Source organism: Hippocampus comes, unplaced genomic scaffold (genome assembly GCF_001891065.2).
Source record: "Hippocampus comes isolate QL1 unplaced genomic scaffold, H_comes_QL1_v1.1 scaffold93, whole genome shotgun sequence".
NCBI classification, from domain to species: Eukaryota; Metazoa; Chordata; class Actinopteri; order Syngnathiformes; family Syngnathidae; genus Hippocampus; species Hippocampus comes.
Window position 1 is genome coordinate 617,846 of NW_017805481.1, and position 20,643 is coordinate 638,488.

General features: G+C 44.2%; 1 protein-coding gene across 2 annotated transcripts in view; it reads left to right on the forward strand.

The window, feature by feature from the left end:
* The window catches only part of olfm2a (olfactomedin 2a), a 49,584-nt gene extending 43,997 nt beyond the window's left edge, over positions 1-5,587 (forward strand). For both annotated transcript variants that reach the window (XM_019875760.1, XM_019875759.1), the window contains exons 4-6: positions 1,598-1,817; positions 2,454-2,560; positions 4,590-5,587. In XM_019875760.1, the coding sequence (XP_019731319.1) occupies positions 1,598-1,817; positions 2,454-2,560; positions 4,590-5,264 (1,002 nt within the window). In that variant the 3' untranslated portion in view covers positions 5,265-5,587. The remainder of the gene's footprint in view (positions 1-1,597; positions 1,818-2,453; positions 2,561-4,589) is intronic.
* The last annotated feature ends 15,056 nt before the right edge of the window (positions 5,588-20,643 follow it).

Genomic DNA, 20,643 nt, shown 5'->3' on the forward strand with positions numbered 1-20,643 from the left:
CGTGAGTGGAATGGGCCTGATCATTAGTTTAGAACGAGAGGATGAAAGCGCGGCAAAATGTTACATCCCAGGTTTTCTCGATATCAAAGGCGAATGGAAGAATCTGCGCATTTGACCACATTGACTGATGGCTGCGCTCAGCACCAAGTTGCGACATGGGAGATTAACGGGATCTGTGCGGCTTGGAAAGGAGGCAAGAGTAGGGGGGTAGAAGATTTATGACGTGACGCCACAGGGCCGAGAGTGGCTCCATCACTAGATTTAAGATAAACCCCAACAAGAGAGAGTGTGGGGCGGCGGGGCGTCAGGAGGGGGGTGCAAAGGCGCCGTATCCCTGTGGCTAGCACATTTTATTGAAAGGTCTATTTCTCTCGTGATCTATGGCTTCCAAAGCTGCACGCTGGGTGGCTCACCCACTGCTTCCTGCACGCCTACCGTTCCCATTCTGAACACCTGATGAGTCACATCATGGCAGCAGTCTTCTTCAATCAATCATACGGACATACACTCTCATGTCCGAAAGTGGAAAAACACGTGTGGAATGATGGATGGTTGAAAGATCGGTTGAGGGGGTGGGATTTGTATGGATGAATGGGTGGGTGAAGGTCTGGGATGGATGGATGGATGTTTCAGTGATTGGGTTGCTGGATGGATGGATCTGATGATGGATGGATGGATGGATCACGGGATGGTTGGATGTTTCAATGATTGGGTTGTTGGATGGATGGATCAGATGATGATTGATAGATGGATGGATCACAGGCTGGTTGGATGTGTCGGTGATTGGGTTGTTAGTTGGATGGATGATGGATGGGTCAGAGGATGGTTGGATGTTTCAGTGATTGGGTTGTTGGATAGATGGATCAGATGATGATTGGATAGATGGATGGATCACAGGTTGGTTGGATGTGTCGGTGATTGGGTTGTTAGTTGGATGGATGATGGATGGGTCAGAGGATGGTTGGATGTGGATGGATGGATCAGATGATGATTGGATAGATGGATGGATCACAGGTTGGTTGGATGTGTCGGTGATTGGGTTGTTAGTTGGATGGATGATGGATGGGTCAGAGGATGGTTGGATGTTTCAGTGAGTGGGTTGTTGGATGGATGGATCAGATGATGGTCGGATAGATGGATGGATGGATGGATGGATGAATGGATGGATGGATGGAACGACTAAATTAGAGTAGATGTAATCTGTTTTAGCTGGCAAGATTCTTAATCCTTCAGAGGATAAACGTTCAAGAATTTGTATTTGTATTTTTTTAAGCTTGCTAAGCTAACATCGGTTGTGCTTTGGTTCTATTTAAGGCTAGAAGGAAGAGAGACTAGCAAAAATCCAAGTTTAAGACATGCGGGAAAAGTTTAAGCCTCAACTGAGGTTCATAAACTTTACATCAAGCAGTGGAGCACGGACCACCCGTCATTCCCAATGAGATTTTGAATTGGTCTGAATCGACCCCACAAACACTTCCACCGCAAGTATGCAATGTGACCACAACACAACCAATGGCCCACAATGTGACAGACACACCAACGTCAACGCGAAGCGAAGCCGCACCGATGACTTCTCCAACCTCTGCCGACTATTTAGGATTTGAAAGACAAGCTGGGCGAACTTCTCCGTCGCCTCCCCGTGCTGGAGCAATACAAATCGGACACCAAGATGATCCTGCACCTGCGTGAGGAGGTGAGGAACCTGTCCTTGGTGCTGATGGCCATCCAGGAAGAGATGGGCGCCTACGACTACGAGGAGCTGCGCCAGCGGGTCCTGCTGCTGGAGACCCGCCTCCACTCTTGCATGCAGAAGCTGGGTGCGTACTCGCATGCGGATGACTGCCGCTTCCGTCGCAAACCCTACCCGACTCCATTACAGCACTTGTGCGTCTATAGGCAATTAGCGTGAGCGGCGCGAGGCAGAATTAAATTATTGATTCGACAAACATCATCAACACACACAAAAAAAAGTTCCACTGTACAACATTTACACCCTGCGTAAATTATGAAAAACGCCAGAATGAATAATTGATTGCTTTTTCACTCGGCTGAACTGATGATTTAAACAGAATAAAACAAATAAGGGCTGCTGACCATATGGCGTCAGTGGACCGGCACAAATCTCAGCTTTTCTTTCAGTATGAAAGTATAATGTCATTTGCAAACGCTGGAAAGCATGCTACGATGCTAAAGCGCGGCTACTTTTGACGCTGACGTTTTTGCGCTTCCCGACAAGGTACTTTGCAAGCAGGCACAACGATTTCGGTTCCGTTTGAAACGACGCATCCATAAATCAAACCGCGTAGAGTACATCCATTTAAAACGAATGGAGAGCGTCGCCACATCCCTTTCACGATCTAATTGAAATGTCTTCCCGCAGGATCCGGCAAGTGTGTATGTACACAATATTAATATTCATACCTTCCTCTCTCCATCTCGACTTTGACCCGCAGGCTGCGGGAAACTCACGGGCGTGAGTAATCCCATCACGGTCCGCGCGTCGGGGTCCAGGTTCGGCTCCTGGATGACAGATACGATGATCCCCAGCTCCGACAACCGAGTGAGTGTCCTAATCCCTGGAAGTGAGCAAATATAGAGGATGAAGTGGAGCAGGAATCCAAAAGCAAAGACGGGGAAACTTGTCAAACGGGGAGGGTATGGAGAGCGGGAGTCTTGACTCTCACGGCGGGAAATTAATGGAAATTTCAGAGAGATGATAAGAATCATCATAGTGTGAAACTTTTCATTTTCAAAAGTTGAAAAAAAAACCCACCAGATATTAGCCTTTACTTATGAGGTAAAAATTTGAATCTTTGCCTCGGCTTTTGTCACATACTCATTTCCTCCCACATTTCCAAAACATGCGTGGTGCCTTCATTGAAATCTCAAAATTGTCCACCGGTGTGACTTATCAATGATGTCGTCTGTATGTGCCATGCGACCGACCGGTAACCAGCCCAGTACAACCACAGGGGTCGTAGCTACAAATGAATTCATGAGAATTAACAAGAACAGCATGGGAAATTCATTCTCATTCATTTCCTGTGACAAAATGCCCAAATTTGATCTTAAATTCCACTGCAATCTGTAAACCGATAATCACTAATGGATCCATTTCCCTCCTCCCTGCGCTCGTTCGCCTCTGCAGCGCCAGCTAATAAATCACTTCATCATCATCAATGGAGGAATAATTTGCACTGGAGTTTTCCAAATGGCCAAGGCAATTAGCGCGTGTGCCCCCTGGACACGTGATACGGGAAGCACACTCAAATAATTGAAAGATGATGTGAGTTTGTACCAGTCGGTTGAATTTGGAGAGGCTTGCAGATTCTCTTGATAGCACCGTGGACCAATCGGTGGTGATTCAAATCATGATTCGAGGGTGTGGAGAAACGATCTTTTCACGACTGCACTATGATCAGAATGGATATCAAACCACTTTTTTTTTCTGACATTTTTTCTACAATTGCCGCCACGCTTCATTTACTTCAGAAAAAAATACTGACAACATCTAATTTTGTGTTGATGCCATTTTGACTTGAATGCGAAGTTCATTTCCACAGAAATGGCCTTGAAAGGAAAGCTAGCCATGACAAGCGCTCGCTTGCTAACTGCTAGCTATGACAAGAGCTCGCTTGCTAACTGCTAGCTATGACAAGAGCTCGCTTGCTAACTGCTAGCTATACAGGAGGCAGGCTGTCCCAGTCAGCAAGTATTTCTGGCACCAAAAACACCCATACCCTTCACTTCAATCATTTTAAACTGAAAAGAAAAACTTTTCAAGAGGTAGAAGATGGTTTTCAAATAAGCCATTGTAACGTGCTAACTAATAATGTTAGTGTGAACGTATGCTTGTCAATTCCCTCTTGCCCAAAGTCTACAGCAAACCTATTAAGGAGAAGCCTTGTAGAAAATAGATGGATGAAAGTATTTCGGACAAAATTCCTGTGATATCACATTGAAATGAGAAGCAGAAAAAAGGTAAGCTCAGCTCCTTTCCCTTCGCGGAGCTCGTGGGACTCGTCTGGCAGGCCGAGGATGTTTAATGCTCCATCATTTCCCCAATCCCACGATCCAACTGCTGCGATTCGCTCCTCCCACCGCTCCCACCGGAACTCTTATTGCGAGCAAAGTGCCTACTGTTGCGCCTGGGGAGGAGGGGGGCAAGGGGAATCGCTATCTTAGCAAAGCCTTTCTCGCTGTGTTAAGCGCAAAATCAACATCTACATGGAGTGCTGTTTCATTAAATCAATTTAAAAAATGAAGCTCGTCTCACCGGAAGCGTCGCGGGGGGGATGAGCTGTGTTAGTGGGCCCTCGCTGTTGAGAGCGCTTCAGGAAGACGACAGCGCGGCTAAATTTATCGATTTGGTGTGGGTGGTGGGCGGGGGAAGTGCTTCGGCTTTCCGTTTTTCGTGATTGGTGCTTTATTGACGGAGTCTCGACTTGTTCATGATCGCCTTTATTGGACTTTTAAGGTTTGGGTGCGTTCGAGCATGGTTGGAAGAAGATGTTGCCTCCTGGCAGACGTCTTTCATTTTCTTGGTTAGCTTCTGAAAGGTAAACCGTTCACTCTCTTCCTTGTCGCAGGTTTGGTCCATGGACGGTTACTTAAAGGGCCGTCGCGTCTTGGAGTACCGTACCATGAGCGACTTCATGAAGGGCCAGAACTTTGTGCAGCACTTGCTCCCGCACCCTTGGGCAGGCACTGGCCATGTGGTCTACAACGGCTCGCTGTACTATAACAAGCACCAGAGCAACATCATCATCAAGTACCACTTCCGGTCCCGGAGCGTCCTGGTGCAGCGCAGCCTGAGCGGCGCCGGCTGCAACAACACCTTTCCCTACTCCTGGGGCGGCTCCTCCGACATCGACCTGATGGCCGACGAGAACGGCCTGTGGGCGGTCTACACCACCATCCCCAAAGCCGGGAATATCGTCATCGGCCGCCTGGAGCCGCAGACTCTGGAGGTCCTGCAAACGTGGGACACCGGCTTCCCCAAACGCAGCGCCGGAGAGTCCTTCATGATCTGCAGCACGCTCTACGTCACCAACTCTCACCTGGCCGGCGCCAAGATCTACTTTGCCTACTACACCAACACGTCCAGCTACGAGTACACGGACATCCCCTTCCACAATCAATATTCTCACATCTCCATGATGGACTACAACCCCAGGGAGAGGGTCCTCTACACCTGGAACAATGGGCATCAGGTGCTCTACAACGTCACACTGTTCCAGGTCATTAAGACTTCTGGAGATTGAGAGCCCGACCAAGACTGACACATCCAATGCTGTATACAATGTTTGGGGGAGGGGCATAAGACATGATATAGGTGGGTACAAGTTCAAGATGGGTGGGAAAGGGGGTGGGGGGGTATTTAAGTGTTATTAACAGGCATAGGCTTGCATATTTTTTATCAATTCTTCATCGAGTGCTATTATTCACATTGTGGGGGAACAAAAAAAAAAAAAAAACGCAGCAAGGTCGATACCGAAACAAAAGACTGAGCATTTCTGTTTCTGTGATGAGTAAGCATGGTCCATTTTAATTGTGATGAGAAATAAATATCGGTCTTTACCATGGACGACCTTGTGATTCTTCGTCCTTCAAAACGCATTCAGAGAAGCCACTCGAGGTTGCAACGTTTTCATGGCGGGGAGGAACATCACAACAATTAGCTCTGCGGTTCGGCTGGCAAATGTGAGCAGTTGGGCGCAGATAAGAGACCGAGCCGAATCCACCCAGTGGAGTCCTCAAGGCTGCCGCGTCAGAATCAAACAGTGGCAAACCGTGAGCAACACGCCAAGTCAGAAGCAGACGCACGAACAACGGCGAATAAAGGAAAAGTTGCTCCATATTACCCTTGAATGTGAAGTCAATTAAAAAATAAAAAAAAGTGAGACGATTAATTTAAGACGATTGTTAAGTGACACTTTTTAAGAAGTCTGACCTATTCATACCCCCAATCACCGTTCAGAGGTAAAGCTTCATGTCGCCTGTGTCTCGCAGTTATGTCTTTTTTATCCCGATCAATTATTTAGAAGGCGCGGCCCATCCTTAAGCTTCCGAGGAGCCGCTGCATGTAACCATGGCAATCGTATTCATAGTGGATGGCCTTCCTATCAATAAAATGGTTCTGGCTGACATGTTCATCGAGTGCTGGGTGACATTTAAAGCACAATAGAACAAGTCGAACCGTACACGGCGCCCGATAGTGATGGAGATGAGAAAACGACAACAAAAAAATTTTATGGATGTGCGCGTTGTTATCCATCGTGCAAGTCCACGCAGTGAAACTACAAGGCACTAAATTGGTCTAGTGTTGGTTGCTAGGCAATGATTTGACTTTCTTGTAGCGATTACAATGTTTTGCGACTTACATTTATGCAGGAACTGGGCCAAAATGCTCATGAATATCGACTTTAATTGCCTGGCGACGACTACATCCCACGAAGTTGCAAATCTACAGTAGTTCAATGATTAGATTTTTTTTTTTTTTTTTTTACTTCTTTGGTATCACTGGCAGGCCCCCTGCAGTGGTGGCATAAAACGAAAGATGATTAAAAAAAAAATCTAAGAAAAAGCCAAAGACCTACATGTATAAAGTTTCCAATGCTCACTGAATCAAACTTTCACATTTGATGACATCTTGTATGATAACACATCAACTTAGCCGTTGAGAAACCGTTTCCTCAAAATGTTGACTGGCTTCCAAATTGTGTATATAAAATGAGGAATTGATTTTATAGCGACAGTTTATTGCTTCGTGGCTATGCATCAAAAAAAAAGACAACGTTCACGACTTTATTCCCATCAAAATGGATGGCAGCCAACGGTGTAAACGTGGCCCGCGGCACTTGCAAAGTCGAGCATTAGCCGCGTCGCGATTGTACAATAAAAGATTAGCGGCGTGACAAATGGCATCGAGGTCGTATGCCCGCGCCTTTGCTCACATCACCCACTCCTGACATGGGCAAGGGCTACGATGCAGAAGGGTTTATATACACACACGAGTTGGAAGGACTACTGCACAAATACCACGCGAGCCATGCGGCTTTCTTTTCGGTTCATTTGAATGGGGACACAATTATCTCAGTATGTGCAGCTGGTCCGAGCAGATTCCGCTTGCGCTCAACTGTGCAGTTGCTCTTCATTCATTCATTACATTCATTGGAACAGCGCCGTCATCCCCTGACAGTCTGATGTGCCTGTTCTGGTGTCCTACCCATTAAATATGACCCGGTTAAGCAAAGGGTATAAAGTTTTTCGATTTATCGTCATTATTCAGCCCCCAGCCTTTGAAGCCATTATTAGTCACGATCACACACCTCAAGTCGGCCGTTAGCATCACCAACACAGCCCCCGTCCGCCTCACAAACAAACTCCCCATCATTTACAGTTCAAAGATAAATCAATCGGCTCCCGCGGAGTCCCTCAGGGCTCATTTCAAAGTCCCCTCTTTTTCCATCCAGTCGGGTAAGACACGAAAAACACCGCTGCGATCACCCACCCGGCCCTCCCCAATGCATAGATTCAAACTAGCTGAACTGAATCAACAGTTCCTGTATTCAACAATCAATTATTAATGAACAATAGAACTCGTTTGCGTCAACGTGGATGACCCCACGTGCACACTCCAATGTCAACTACATTGCCTGAAGTGCTTTGTGAGCCTTTCTCGTCCCATGCTTTATGACTATGTTGGAGCTCAAGCTGCAGAGCGCAGATTGGAGGAAAGGGTCAGAGGAGGAGGAGGTAATTTTACAGCAATTAACTCCGCTGAGAGGCGTACTCATTAATTGCCTCTTGATTTGTGTTTTGGGCTTCCGTTGATTTGCGGCCATCGCTCATCAGGTTTTGAAGGACGCCAAAGAGTAAAAGCGTCTCTCGGATCTCTGCTGTTGTACTGTAATTAAAATGCCACAGAACGGAGTGATAACAATAGAGACTAGAAATAAAACGGCTTAAAGACTTAAAGAACTCAAGATAGTTTAAGCAAAACAAGAGCTGATTCACCAGCCTTCATCAATTGCAGCACTTGGAAACTGCTAATTCTTTAGTTTAGTCATGAAATATGGCATTATCATTCCAGAAGAGGTTTCCTGTGCAACAGGAGCGTGTGATCTCCTCCCACAGCTGTTTGTTTTGAGATGGATATTTTTTTTAGAAATGCAGTCAGATGGAAACAGGTTTGAGAGGAGACCGACAGAGAGAAAAGAGAAGGCAGCAAAAAAAACAAAAAAAACCCCAACAACAAACAATTGTGTGTGAATAAGAAGCTAACCAAACGTTCTTAAATGAAACCTCTTTGGTTGTGTTGGACACACAAAGTGTAATTCCCTTTTGTTTTATGTTTAGTTTTAAGGTAAACTTCACTTGGCGAGTGGCAACGAGCAGCTTGAAGCCTCTTTTTGGAAGTTGTTTACTATCTGCCAAACCACTACTTGTTAAGTGAGTTGAACTTACTGAGCATGCTGCGCTGATAACAAATGTTTCCTCACGAGTCAGAGCAAAAAAAACAACGGCTTATATCTTGAGCAACACAAAAGTCGAGACACTCATATCTCATGACACCACTATACATTTTCTTAGTGCCGAAATGGGACAAATAGACGGCTGGCATGAGACAGTGATGCGACAGCAATAGTTATTTGTCTCTGCTATTATTTTATTTTTTTATTCCATTTGGCTTCCCTTTGGATCTTCGGGTTGACTTTTGTCTGCGGCGTCGACTCCAGTAGAGCCGCTATTCATGCGGGATGCCTCTGCTTGTTTTCGACGCTGTGGTGCTAAAATTACATACGTGGGCCGGAAATGGGGGACTCACTTTTAATTTCATAACACAGTTGAGGGCAATAAAAAAAAAGAAAAAAAAAAGTTTAATACCCTTCCCAACGTAGACTATATGTCTCCCATCGTATTAAAGTATTCCTGTTGAAAACGCTCCATGTTTTAAAGACTGCAAGCCTCAATATATGCCGTTGTCACACAGGCGTCCTCAATTTGGGTGTGCTTCCACTTCTTGGCCTATATTGTAAGCGGCATGTCCAACATTGGCCACCAAAGCAAAACTAATTAAAAGTGTTGCCTGGACCATTTATAAACATCACAGGCAACACACATTATACAGCATTAATATGCAAATAAATGGAAAAGGCTGTGATCACAGCACTTTACTGATCCCTGTTATTAAATCAAATTCCCCCCCGAAACAAGCGACGGGAGCTGCTGAGGTTTCCATTCTGTCGCATATTCATGAGCCAGACTCAATTATACATACGAAACAGACGGTAGATGAAGAGGATGCTTCTTTTGGAAGGAGTCTCTCGCTCCCCCGCAACCCCCCCCCCACCAAAAAAAAAAGCCAAACAAAAAAAAAACTAAACATCCACAGAGTTTGATGCAATTTTGTTTACATCCTCTACCTTTCTTGTCTTCCGTTGCCCTCCTGTGCAGGATTGTAAAGGCAAAGCACACAATGGTTCTTATTTCCCTGTGATCGCCTTTAATGACGCTTGCGGCTTCGCGAACGCTCTCTGTCATTTGCCTCTTCCAGCTGTCATTTTACACGCAAACAAGGGGGAGCGCATTCTCTCAAAGGAGCAAAGGAAACAAGGAGTCTTTGGAAGGCAATCAAACCCAAACAGTGCGTTAGTATCATTTTATATATTTTTTTCATCGGCATATTATGCATTTTGCGACAGAATTACAGCACATTTTACCCACCGACCTTGTGCTGCTTCTGGGGTGCACACTTTGGCCAGCAAGTATAATACAGACACACTTGAAGTTTCCAAACTCAGCAAAGTGCCATAAAAGTAATAACAGTCAATTTTCGCAAAGGATAAAAGAAAAAAAAAGTATGCCAGTGACTATGGTAAATCTTATAAAACTGTCTAGCTGTGTTGCTACACCATTTGTGTTCAAATAGCTGTTTAGCAGGGTAAAAGGTGCCATAATGGTAATAACAGTCCATTTTTGCAAAGGATAATTAAAAAATATATATATATCGGCCAGTGACTATTGTAGGTCTTGTAAAATTGTCTGTCTAGCTGTACTGCTACACCATTTGTGTTCAAATAGCTGTTTACCAGGTCAAAACTGAGCCACACGAATGTTTATAACTCGCACATTATAAATGTCAACACGTTCCCAGAGCGAGTGTGCATCGCAGCTGATAAGAGCCCAGGGTCAGAAGAGTTCACCGAGCCCACTGTATTGAGAAATCATCGCCGGTCACTTCAACTTCCTTAAGGACACGCCATTCCAAAGCTCAATCATATTTCATATCACAGTCGGAGCCCTCTTGGCCTTTTTCCTCCACCCAAATCTCATCGGAGGACCCCGGAGGACCGTGGATAAATTCGTCAAAAAGAGAACGTGACCGCGCTTGTTTATCTTGACAGGCAGAGATGAGGCTCCAACGGATCTCAAAGGGAGACAACAAGTGGGGGGTTAGGGGGGGGGCATTTTGGGGGTTCATCAGAGGTGCCTTTCACAAATAGATCCAGACAAACTTGACAGAAGAGAAGAAACCCGACTGCTTCCCTCGCCGCTTCGGTTAGGAACGTTTGTGAGCGCGGCATCAAATACCATACGGAGCGCAACACAAGAGGGTGGGAAAAAAAATTTAATAAAATAAAAATCAGAGATCCTAATCTCGGCAGAAGCAAACTAATCTGTGCATCCGGTGAATTTAAATATTGCGCTGCTTGTCTTTTTGGCTTTGATGTGATGTTTCAGCTCTCGGCGTCCAGACGGAAAATGAACGATGATTGTTTGAAGCCATCGGACAATTTATTCAATCATATCCTCACATCTCACCTTTCAAAAGAAATACCTCAACCTGTTGATTAAAAAGCCATTTTTTTTAATCACGTGTTCCCACGATGAGTCGTTCAAAATACTATTTAACAAACCTTACAAACCCAAAATGATAAACCGACGGAAACAATGGCCGCCGTGTATTATATGACATTCATTACATTCGAGGATCACGTGGAAGCCACAACTTAGTCGCTGTTCGCTTTGCAAAATACGAACTGAACTACGCAGCTCTCAAATCCGGGCTGACCCAACGTGCAAAAATAAACAAAAAAAATCGTTTCGATTTTATTGTTTGGTTGTTACCGATAAAACTTCCGCTCTCAAATCCGGCTGACCCAACGTGCAAAAATAAAGAAAAAAATCATTTCGATTTTATTGTTTGGTTGTTACCGATAAAACTGAACACCACGCTCGAAAGTGAAACCGTGGAACTTTCGCTTCTACTTTCCAAAGTTATCCCAGCGGAAGCATGAGATTTAAATAGCCGTTGTGAATCATCAGAGGTACAGCGTGGACTACAAATCTAACGACCGTCACGGATTTGTTTTCTACTGACGTATTGTCCCATTATGGAGAGTGTACAACTCGATTACAAAGCTGCAAAGCTGTTTATTTGATCTCCGCGTTATACTGTTTATGCGATATTGGAAACGGTCTCATCCGGTGATTGATTAAAAAAAAGAAAAAAAATATTGACCATCCATAGCCCTTGGTGGATTGTTTTCATTATTGTTTTTTTGGATGGGGGGGGGGTTGAGAGGTTTAGCAGATTAATGGCATTGCCCTTCATCTCAAGGTGGAGAGGAAAAAAAAAATATTGACCATCCATAGCCCTTGGTGGACTGTTTTCATTATTGTTTTTTTGAATGGGGGGGGTTGAGAGGTTTAGCAGATTAATGGCATTGCCCTTCATCTCAAGGTGGAGAGCGGATTTGAGATACAAATGGAAAGTGATACGAACATAGTCACGAATTCAACTCGTATCTCAAGGCACCACTGCACCCTCCCCTCTAATTTTGTGACATCGCAGCCTTGTACCTTAAAAGAACGCTGTGAGACGCTCCGACGTTTTTGAGTAAGTGTTCCAAAAATAAAAGCCAAAGAAAAAAACCAAACACACGGCCGGAGTTAATTCTCGAACCGAGGGGGGTCTCGTTGATCATCACGCATGATGGCGTTTCAAATCCTTTTTTCCTTTGACTCAAATGACGTATTTTTTCCAAATTGTACAGTACGATGAGTGTCGCAGAGCTCAATCACTGCTGAGCACAAAGACATAAAAGTATTTGGGGAGCATTGGGAAAAGTTTAAACACCTCGCACACAAAAAAAAAAAAAAAAACGTTTTTGTGTGTGCATACACCCGGGAATTATAAATTATACATGTGACGCTTGCAAGAGAAACTAAATAAGTGAAGACAGTTGGGAAAAGGTACTTTGTTGCTCCGAGACGATGATTAAAAGCCTCCCATCGCTATGATGCAAAGTTGCGTTCGTGAGCTTTATTCTCCTCGTCAAGGAAGAGTTTTGTTTTGATTTCGCTCTTGAACTGGATTCTCGTTAGATGGCGGCGGCGTTCCTAATCGAGTGGCCGCTGAGAAAAAAAACGGATGAAAGTGAACGCACCGCCGGATCCGGGCGTCACTTAAACGAGGTCGCTTTTTTTATCAACAAGCACATCAAATGAGTGCAATCAGCCTTGGACAATGATGCCGTTAATGCTCTCTGAGCCATTTGACGTTGCGCACAGACACACACACACACACACACACACACTCATACACACTAGACTCGGGCTAATTATGTGCTTGGCCAATCAATAGGCGGGAGGGCTCTTTGTCAGGTTGGCGCCGCTTCAAGGAGCCCTGCACGGCGCGGGCGTCTCTGAACTCAACCCGCCAAAGCCACAGGGTGGCGGCAGCCGGCGGGTGGGGGGGGGGATGAAGCGACGGCGTGTTCATCAAGGGGAATGAAAAGAGATGAAGAGCCTCAGATGAAATGACGAGAGTTCAGAAGCAAAGCAAAGTGTTCGAGCGGAGAATGTAGATCTACGTCCTTAAATTCAAATTGCCTCGTGCGTAACTCTCCCGTCTGAGGCCCCGCAAACTAGTTTTTATTTCTTCATATGATGAAAAGGTCAACGTTAACCGATGGGGATAACGCGGATGCGCGCGAGCTGCCGAACGCTTGCAAGTGACGGGGAGATGGAATCTCTGGGGCTTTCGTTGCAACTTTAAATAGGAACGGCGCAGTCATGTGGAAGCAGACATGCTGTCGTGAAGGTTGTTGTTTTTGTTTCGGGTTTTTTTTTTTTTTTTCCCTTCTTCACACCTTCTTGTTCTGGATCTAAACTCACCGGACAGTTAATTAGGTACGGCAGCAGTAGTTTATGACATCCAAAGCAAAAATTCTGCCTTTACAAAGAGAGTCAGGCTTAGTTTTGAGGTATTTATGTACCACTTTATTAATTTAGCAAGTAACCAATCGGTGGTAGAGCGCACATACTGGGCCCCAAATACCTCATTATGAAAGAGTAGGCCTGACAATATTCTTTATCCTCTACGTAGAGCAAGTAATATTAGTGCTGTACAACAAAATGTTTTGTTTTTTTTTGGGGGGGGGGGGCTGGAATGCTTTAATTTTTATTTGTTCCAATGGGAAAATTCCCAAGGTACCATTGCATTGTACTTCGTTACTTTAAAGAACACTGTAGGTATACACAGTACATAAAATTGATTAGACATGGATCATTTTTTTCCAGATCTCCAAATGATGCAAAGCATAAGAAATTCATTATCGAGAACCAAGTTGGGTCTCAAAGGGGAGTGAGCTTTTTCCGTTATCACCTTTGTCTGGAAAAAAAAATAAAAAATCATTCTTTGGCTTTCGACCCAGCATGAGACACAGCATTGTTTTCGTGTTTTATTCTGTTGACTGTTTAACGTCATTATTTCTCGTCTTGTTGACTTAACAGCACTGTGCGCGCAGCTGTGCCGAATAAATAACGCCGAGTTGAGTTTACAGAGGCGACATGGTTGTTAAAGCTCTATTTGAGACCACGCAAGTGTACCTAATGTTGCGGCCCGACTCCATTCGACAGAATTCCATGTCGTCGCTGTCTGCCTAATTTGCTCTCTAACATCGTCAAAAGGCAAACCTCCCATCTCGCTTGGCAGACAAAGTGAAGAAACGGAAATAAAGCATCCATCACGAGAGACACGGAGACAGACAGGAAGCGGGCTTCAGGCGGGAGCAGCTGTCATTTTTGACGTCCCGGCTGCGAGAAAAGTGCAAGTAAGAGAATCCTCATTGCCCAGCAGGCAAGCGGCTGTTATTACAACCTTACAGTGTGCAAAACACACCAACTGACAGCTCCTAATGGTGAAGGGGTTGGAAGGGGGCGGGGCACATGTCCTATATATGCACAGCCATGCATGAAGTCAAGGCGTTCATGATGTGACTGAAGTAATGGCGGACATCTATGACCATGTAGACGTGTCACGTTAAGTGACGGAAACATCCAAGCATGAGAGATTCGAGGTCATCTGCATGCTGTTCTTTGGATCAGATAGAAGAGGAAGAAGACGGGGGCGGGGCTCTTTAAATGAATATTTTAAACGATATGGCACCACTGGGGCAGGTGTCACCGAAGAATATGAATCCCAATAAAAGACAGGGAAGATTTATGTATGTTGAATAATGTCTTTCTCTTTATGAACGAAGGAGGATAAGAAACAAATTGAGACGACGTGGCCTGAAATCATTGAAGGATAATCGCTTCAGAAGATTTTTCACAGACATCCGACAACGAAGCCTTGGAGCCTTGAGCTCATGACCGTTGACAGACAGTATGAACGGTTATCTTATGACTTTTTAAAACCACGGTAAACCGTGAAACCGGTAATTGGCCCAAGCCGAGTGTGTATTAAGGTGATAAAAATCTGTATGTGCGTTAAAATTGATGTGTTGGTATATATATATATATCGTGCCGGGACGCTGGCGTGCACACGCGGAAGCGGAAGCAAAAGGAGCAGATGTTGGTGTGCATGCGCAATCTGCTCCTCATCGTGTAATTAAGTTCCACGCTCTCATGTTGACAATCACGCATGTTAGACGAGATGTGCACACGCGGAAACGGAAGCAAAAGGAGCAGATGTTGGTGTGCACGCGCAATCTGCTCCTCGTCGTGTAATTAAGTTCCGCGCTCTCATGTTGACAATCACGCATGTTAGACGAGCACGAGGGGGGGGGGCTTTCACAACTGTGCCTGCTCGTTATTGTAATTCCATCAGAGAGATGTACGTTACAATAGAAGCACGCGGCCCACGAAGTACCATACAACTACGCGGCAGCAGAGGTGGGGGCGGGAAGGAGCGCGTCACGTGACTTGACTCCAGCCAGACGACAGTCCAAGTCGCCAATTTGAGGAGTTGGGATTTACTTGAATAAAACTAAAATGGCAGAATGAAACAGTTCATTTTGAAGGTATCGCGTGCCGTTTCGTTTGAAATAAAATTCATTTGCGTACAATGACTCCATTTCCATCGAACTTTATATTGATTGCGTAACGCGAATGTGACACTGCGAGATGGAGGAGACGCACTCCCATGCCGGCCCACTCAGAAATAAACAAACAGAACCATGACTCGGACATGTATTTATGGGGGATTATCATGATGACATGCACATCTGTGACTTCCTCCCACCTCGGCTACGCAGTCAGGTGCATGCTAACTGGCCTGGATAACCCAAAGAACATATCGGCTTTGAAGCCGTTTGTTGATGCAATTAAACACTCGCCCCATTTAACACCAAAAAAAAAAAAAGAAGCGGAGCACCCACTGCGTTCCCTGGAGCCCCACTCAGAGTTAACAAACGCAAGCAACGCAAACAGAGCACAAATATCAGCTGAATGTAAGAGGAAATTCTTTTATGGCTGGCGTGAGCAGGCTTAAACCAGGTTGGCGGGCGGGTAAACGTGGGCCAAGGACCACCTATACAACCCGTTTTAGATGGAGAGAAAGAAAGAGTACCCCTGTGGCCAACCCACACTGATGCAAATTAGAGAGATGTACAGCAGATTAAAGAGGGAATCGTAAATGAAATAAGTGAGAGCAAAAAATGTGGATGAATAAAAAGTCTTTGAGTGAGAAGATGAATAAATATGCAGTGCAAGCAAGCAGAACAAAGAGCTCTTGCCGATTCGAAAAAGGTACAAAACTCCATTTCCGCCACTAATGGACTGCCCGGGCATAAAAAAAAAAAAAAAACGATGACTAAGATGACAAAAACTTCACACCCGTATACAATAACTTCAGAGTAAACATATGACAGGTACTGTGATCCTAAACATGCTCTGATATTTGACACAACAATGCCACATCAACTTGGAAGTACCGCATTTTCCGCACATTAGGCGCTTCAGAGTATAAGGCGCACGTTTAATGAATGGCCTATTTTAAAACTGTTTCATATGCAGGGTGCACCGTATTATCTTATTTTATCTTATCTTATTATAAGGCGCATACAATAGAAGCTACAATAGTGGCTGCGGTTGTGTTATGCGTCCACTAGATGGAGCCACGCTAAAGGGAATACAATGCAATACAATTTTATTTTTATGGAACTTTCACAGCTGTAACAAAGCGCTTCACAAAACATTAAAAATATGACGTCCAAGAGATCAGAATCTTGTTCCATATATAAGGTGCACTGGATGATAAGGTGCACTGTCGGCGAGAAAATTGAATGTTTTTATGCGTGCCCAATAGTGCGGAAAATACGGCAAATTCGTTTTATTTAGTTTAGTAAGATAGGCTGTATTCCGTTCGCAATGTGAAATGTTGTCCCTCTAAAAAAAGTGACATGCTTGACAAGGTGACTGCGAATTGCGAAAAAAAAAAGCAGCCACCGTGTTTTCATAGTGTGGTCCAGACTTGCTGGAAAATTCTTAATTGTGAACATCATCAATAATTAACCATCACTAATTTGACCAACTTATCACAAGGACACATTACCTTTCAAATAACAAGCAGAACAAAACGTGGATTCATTTACGCTGTGCTGCATTTGCCCCCCCCCCTCTTTTCCCCCCCACCAACCCCTTGAGTAAATTTTCTGAAGACGACTGGCTTCCATTAACAAAAGCAAAATTCAAACCGCTCAGGTTAACCACCATACTTGGAAAAAAAATGTACAAACAAAGCCTCGGTGGATGTCACACAGAGCCTCTCAAATATGTTTTAAAAGCCTGGGAACCAAAAAAAAAAAAGTGCAGTGAGCACCGAGTGAACCAACATGAGATGAGCACTAGATGAAAGGATTTGCGGTCTGCCAAGGCCAGCTTTGTTCTGGAGGGACCCAGAGCCAGTCGACTCGTTATGGATGTTGGCAATGGGGGAAAAGCACCAAAAAAAAAAACCCCACAAAAAAACAGCAAATGTGTCTGTGTGTGTTTCTGTGTGATGTTCACGTCGGTTCTGAGCATCAGTTGGAGAACGAAGCTTGAAAACCTGCCAAAAAAATGCTGACTCGTGCAAAGCGTCCAATTACTCTCCTGGAATTCCTTGGAACCTCCACTCGGTAATCCAATTGTTTTTTTTTTTAAGGCTTTTTGTGGGCTCTAAAAGCAGCTTTAAAAAAAAAATGGTGTTTAATTGTTGGACGGACAAAAGACTGTGTTCATTTTGATTCATTCGCGCTTTTATTTGTGTTGACTTTGAAAGCAGGTAGCACTCAAATAGAGTAAAAAAAGAATTAAATAATATTAAAAAAGCAAAGAAAAGACGTGAGCTGGAGGGTGTAGGGGGAAGGGTGGGGAGGGTCCTTCCATTAAGTGACAGAATAGCTCGACACGCATGCAAACAAATCTGCTCGGGAATCACAAGCGAGCACTTACAAATGTCAATTTGGAAATCGCTCGGAGCAACGCGTGGTTAAAAACAAACAGCGCAAAAGCGTGCAATCATGAGTCTGAGGGTTGAGGAAAGGACAGATTTCACTCTTCTCCCCCCGCCTACCCCCCCCACGACGAGTTCTTCAAATCAATTCCCTCTTTTTTGCAGTCATATACTTTGACGATGTTTTGATTTCATTTCCCCACATTCCATTAGCCCTTTTTATATGTGGCTCACGAAGCAGAAAAATGTTCTTATTAATTGATGACCTTGATTCAGCCATTTTAAACTCAGCCAACACAATGCTTCTGCAAAGAAGACCATCACAGGAGAATGTTTGAAGCTTGAAAGGAATTTAAAAATGTATATAATTAGCATTAAGATGCAGCTCTGGCAAACGTGAAAATGCAATTAAAAAAAAAACAAAAACAACTTTAAATCCCACCTGCTGGCACAACAACGTGAAGACAAAAAGTAAAGGCTGAATTTGCATATTCTGGGCTTTAGATTAATTTATGGAATAATCAGGAGCTACGTTCGAGCACAGGTGATGTTTAATTAATGTCAAGATGCTATGTATTTCTTTCGAACCAGAAGGTATGCGACATTAACTTGCATCCTTCCACTTGGACCTCAATGTCGAATGCAGCCGCCGTCGGCTGACGCTAACACTACATTCATACAGCATGAGCAACGTTTGTGTCGCCATGGCAACCACAGTCAGCTGAGACGAAGGTGCATGGCCACGGGAGCAGAAAACGGCATATGCAAAGTAGCTGTAGATTCATCGTATGGTCAAGGTCAAAGCACGTGTTTTCGACCATCCCTGTGGCAAAAAAAAATATGTATAGAAAAGAACTTTTATTCGCGTTGACGAATCATTCCAAAACTTTTTCCACAACTATAAACGACACGACTCAATTGGGAAAGAAAAGACATCTTTTCAAAAAGACAAGTGAAAATAAACAATGGAGATAGGGTGGTTGCAAAAGTGTGCACACCCTCTCCTAACTAGGGAAGTGGCGATGTTCAAAATTCACATTCAAGCTCATGTGAAATGGCGGCACACACCTGCCAACATTTAAACTGCTTTTCGTTCACCCCAAATAAGGTTCGACCGGTCTAGTCGGCTTTTCCTGACACGTTTTGCTTTCAAGCGGAAGCCTGATGATTTTGTGGTCATACCGACTTCTGTTTTCAACCGTTTATAAATAGCGTCCCCCGAATGATATGACACCGCAATGTATTAAAATACTTCAACTTGAAAGTAAAATCACTGCTTTCTTTTCATCTTTTCGTACATTTCGGAGAGATGTCTGTTCGCCGTGTGCCCTATTTTCTCCACTCATTGATGAGTTTCTTCACTGTGTTCTATTGGAACTTTTCATGCCTTGGAAATTCTTTTTTTACCCTTCTCCTGACTGATCCCTTTGAAAGATGGGATCCCTCTCATGCTCTGAAAGCTCTCCGCGGACCACGGCTTGCGTTCAAAGTTGTGAGGACGACCAAAAAAAACCAACAAAAAAAATCTGACAGGAACAGCTGAACTTTATTCGGGTAATCAGAGGCTTTTAAGATGGCGGCTGGTGCGCGCTGACTCCAATTTATTTATTTATTGCAACGCATTCCTTCCAGCACATCTCAGTAGTACCCGACATTTTGTGGCGTCCTCCCAAATTCGGATTTGCCTGTAAAAATGTACTTCTGCCACTTCAGACTCTCCTTAAGTGCAATAAACGACAAGCAAGAGAGGCAAATTAATGGAGAGAGTGACAGACATGATGGACTTCTTTGTAAACTGTCAGCAAGGGTTGACGTCCTGGTAATAATAAAACGATCAAACACGGAAGGTAAACGGCGAAGGAGGCTCCCCATCTTGTGGAAAGCCACCGCGATGCACACATCAGACGCAGACGGAGATATTTGCATATTTAATATTGCACGCACGTTCACATGGAGCGCTGCTCGTGTGTGCACTCGGCTCCCCGGCAGGGACTTTTTACCTCCAGTAAGCTTATTGTAGTGATTTGTCACTGCGGGGGGAAGCTGGCGCTAGTAGTGGTGGAAGTTAATCAAATGTATGAATGAAGACAAATGCAAAGCTTTGAACACAAACGAATACAAAAAAAAAAAAAAAAAAAGCAAGTCAGAGTTGACCCAAAGCAAGAAGGCTGAACAATTACAGTAATCGAATTGAAATCAACATCTCAATGTACAACGCAGTCGAATGTTAATTTTTTTTTTTTTTTCGGAAAGGCAGCAATTTTGAAGGAAAAAAAAAACGGTTTCATTTTGGTCAGTCGGCTTTATTTTTTTGTATATGTGTATACTTTGTACCTAAATCCTTTCAGCGCTTCAGAAACATGCCCCGCGAGAATACCCATCATCGTTTCGTGAAACATGGAAAGTTGTGATCCGATTTATGACTTACCGAAGTGTTTTTACATGACACAAGGGAGCGGCCCCATGCCCGCTGAGTTGACGGGAAAAAAATGTGGCACAAATTGTTCAATTTCTTGACATTCTATTTTATTATGTGAACGTTGTACGTTTTCATACATTGTAGAATTCACTCATTTTTCTTTCCTTGATTTATTTCATTTGAACGATTTCTGCTTTCGCCACGTTCGATTGAAGGTTGACCTACAGAACACGCAGCATTTGACCTTGGACGTCCTCCAGACCTTTTTGACAGTGTCAATCAAAAATATTATTATTATTATTATTATTATTGTATTTTTAACACTTTCAGGGACAGCGGTTGCTACAGTGGACATCTTATCAGCTTACAGGTTATCATATTTGTAACCTGATAACCTGTCCACTGTAGTAACCGCTGTCCCTAAAAGGGTTAAAGGCAAGATTTTCAAGACAAGTCTCTGCCCGCCTCCCCCCTCCCCAGCCGCTTCGGACACAG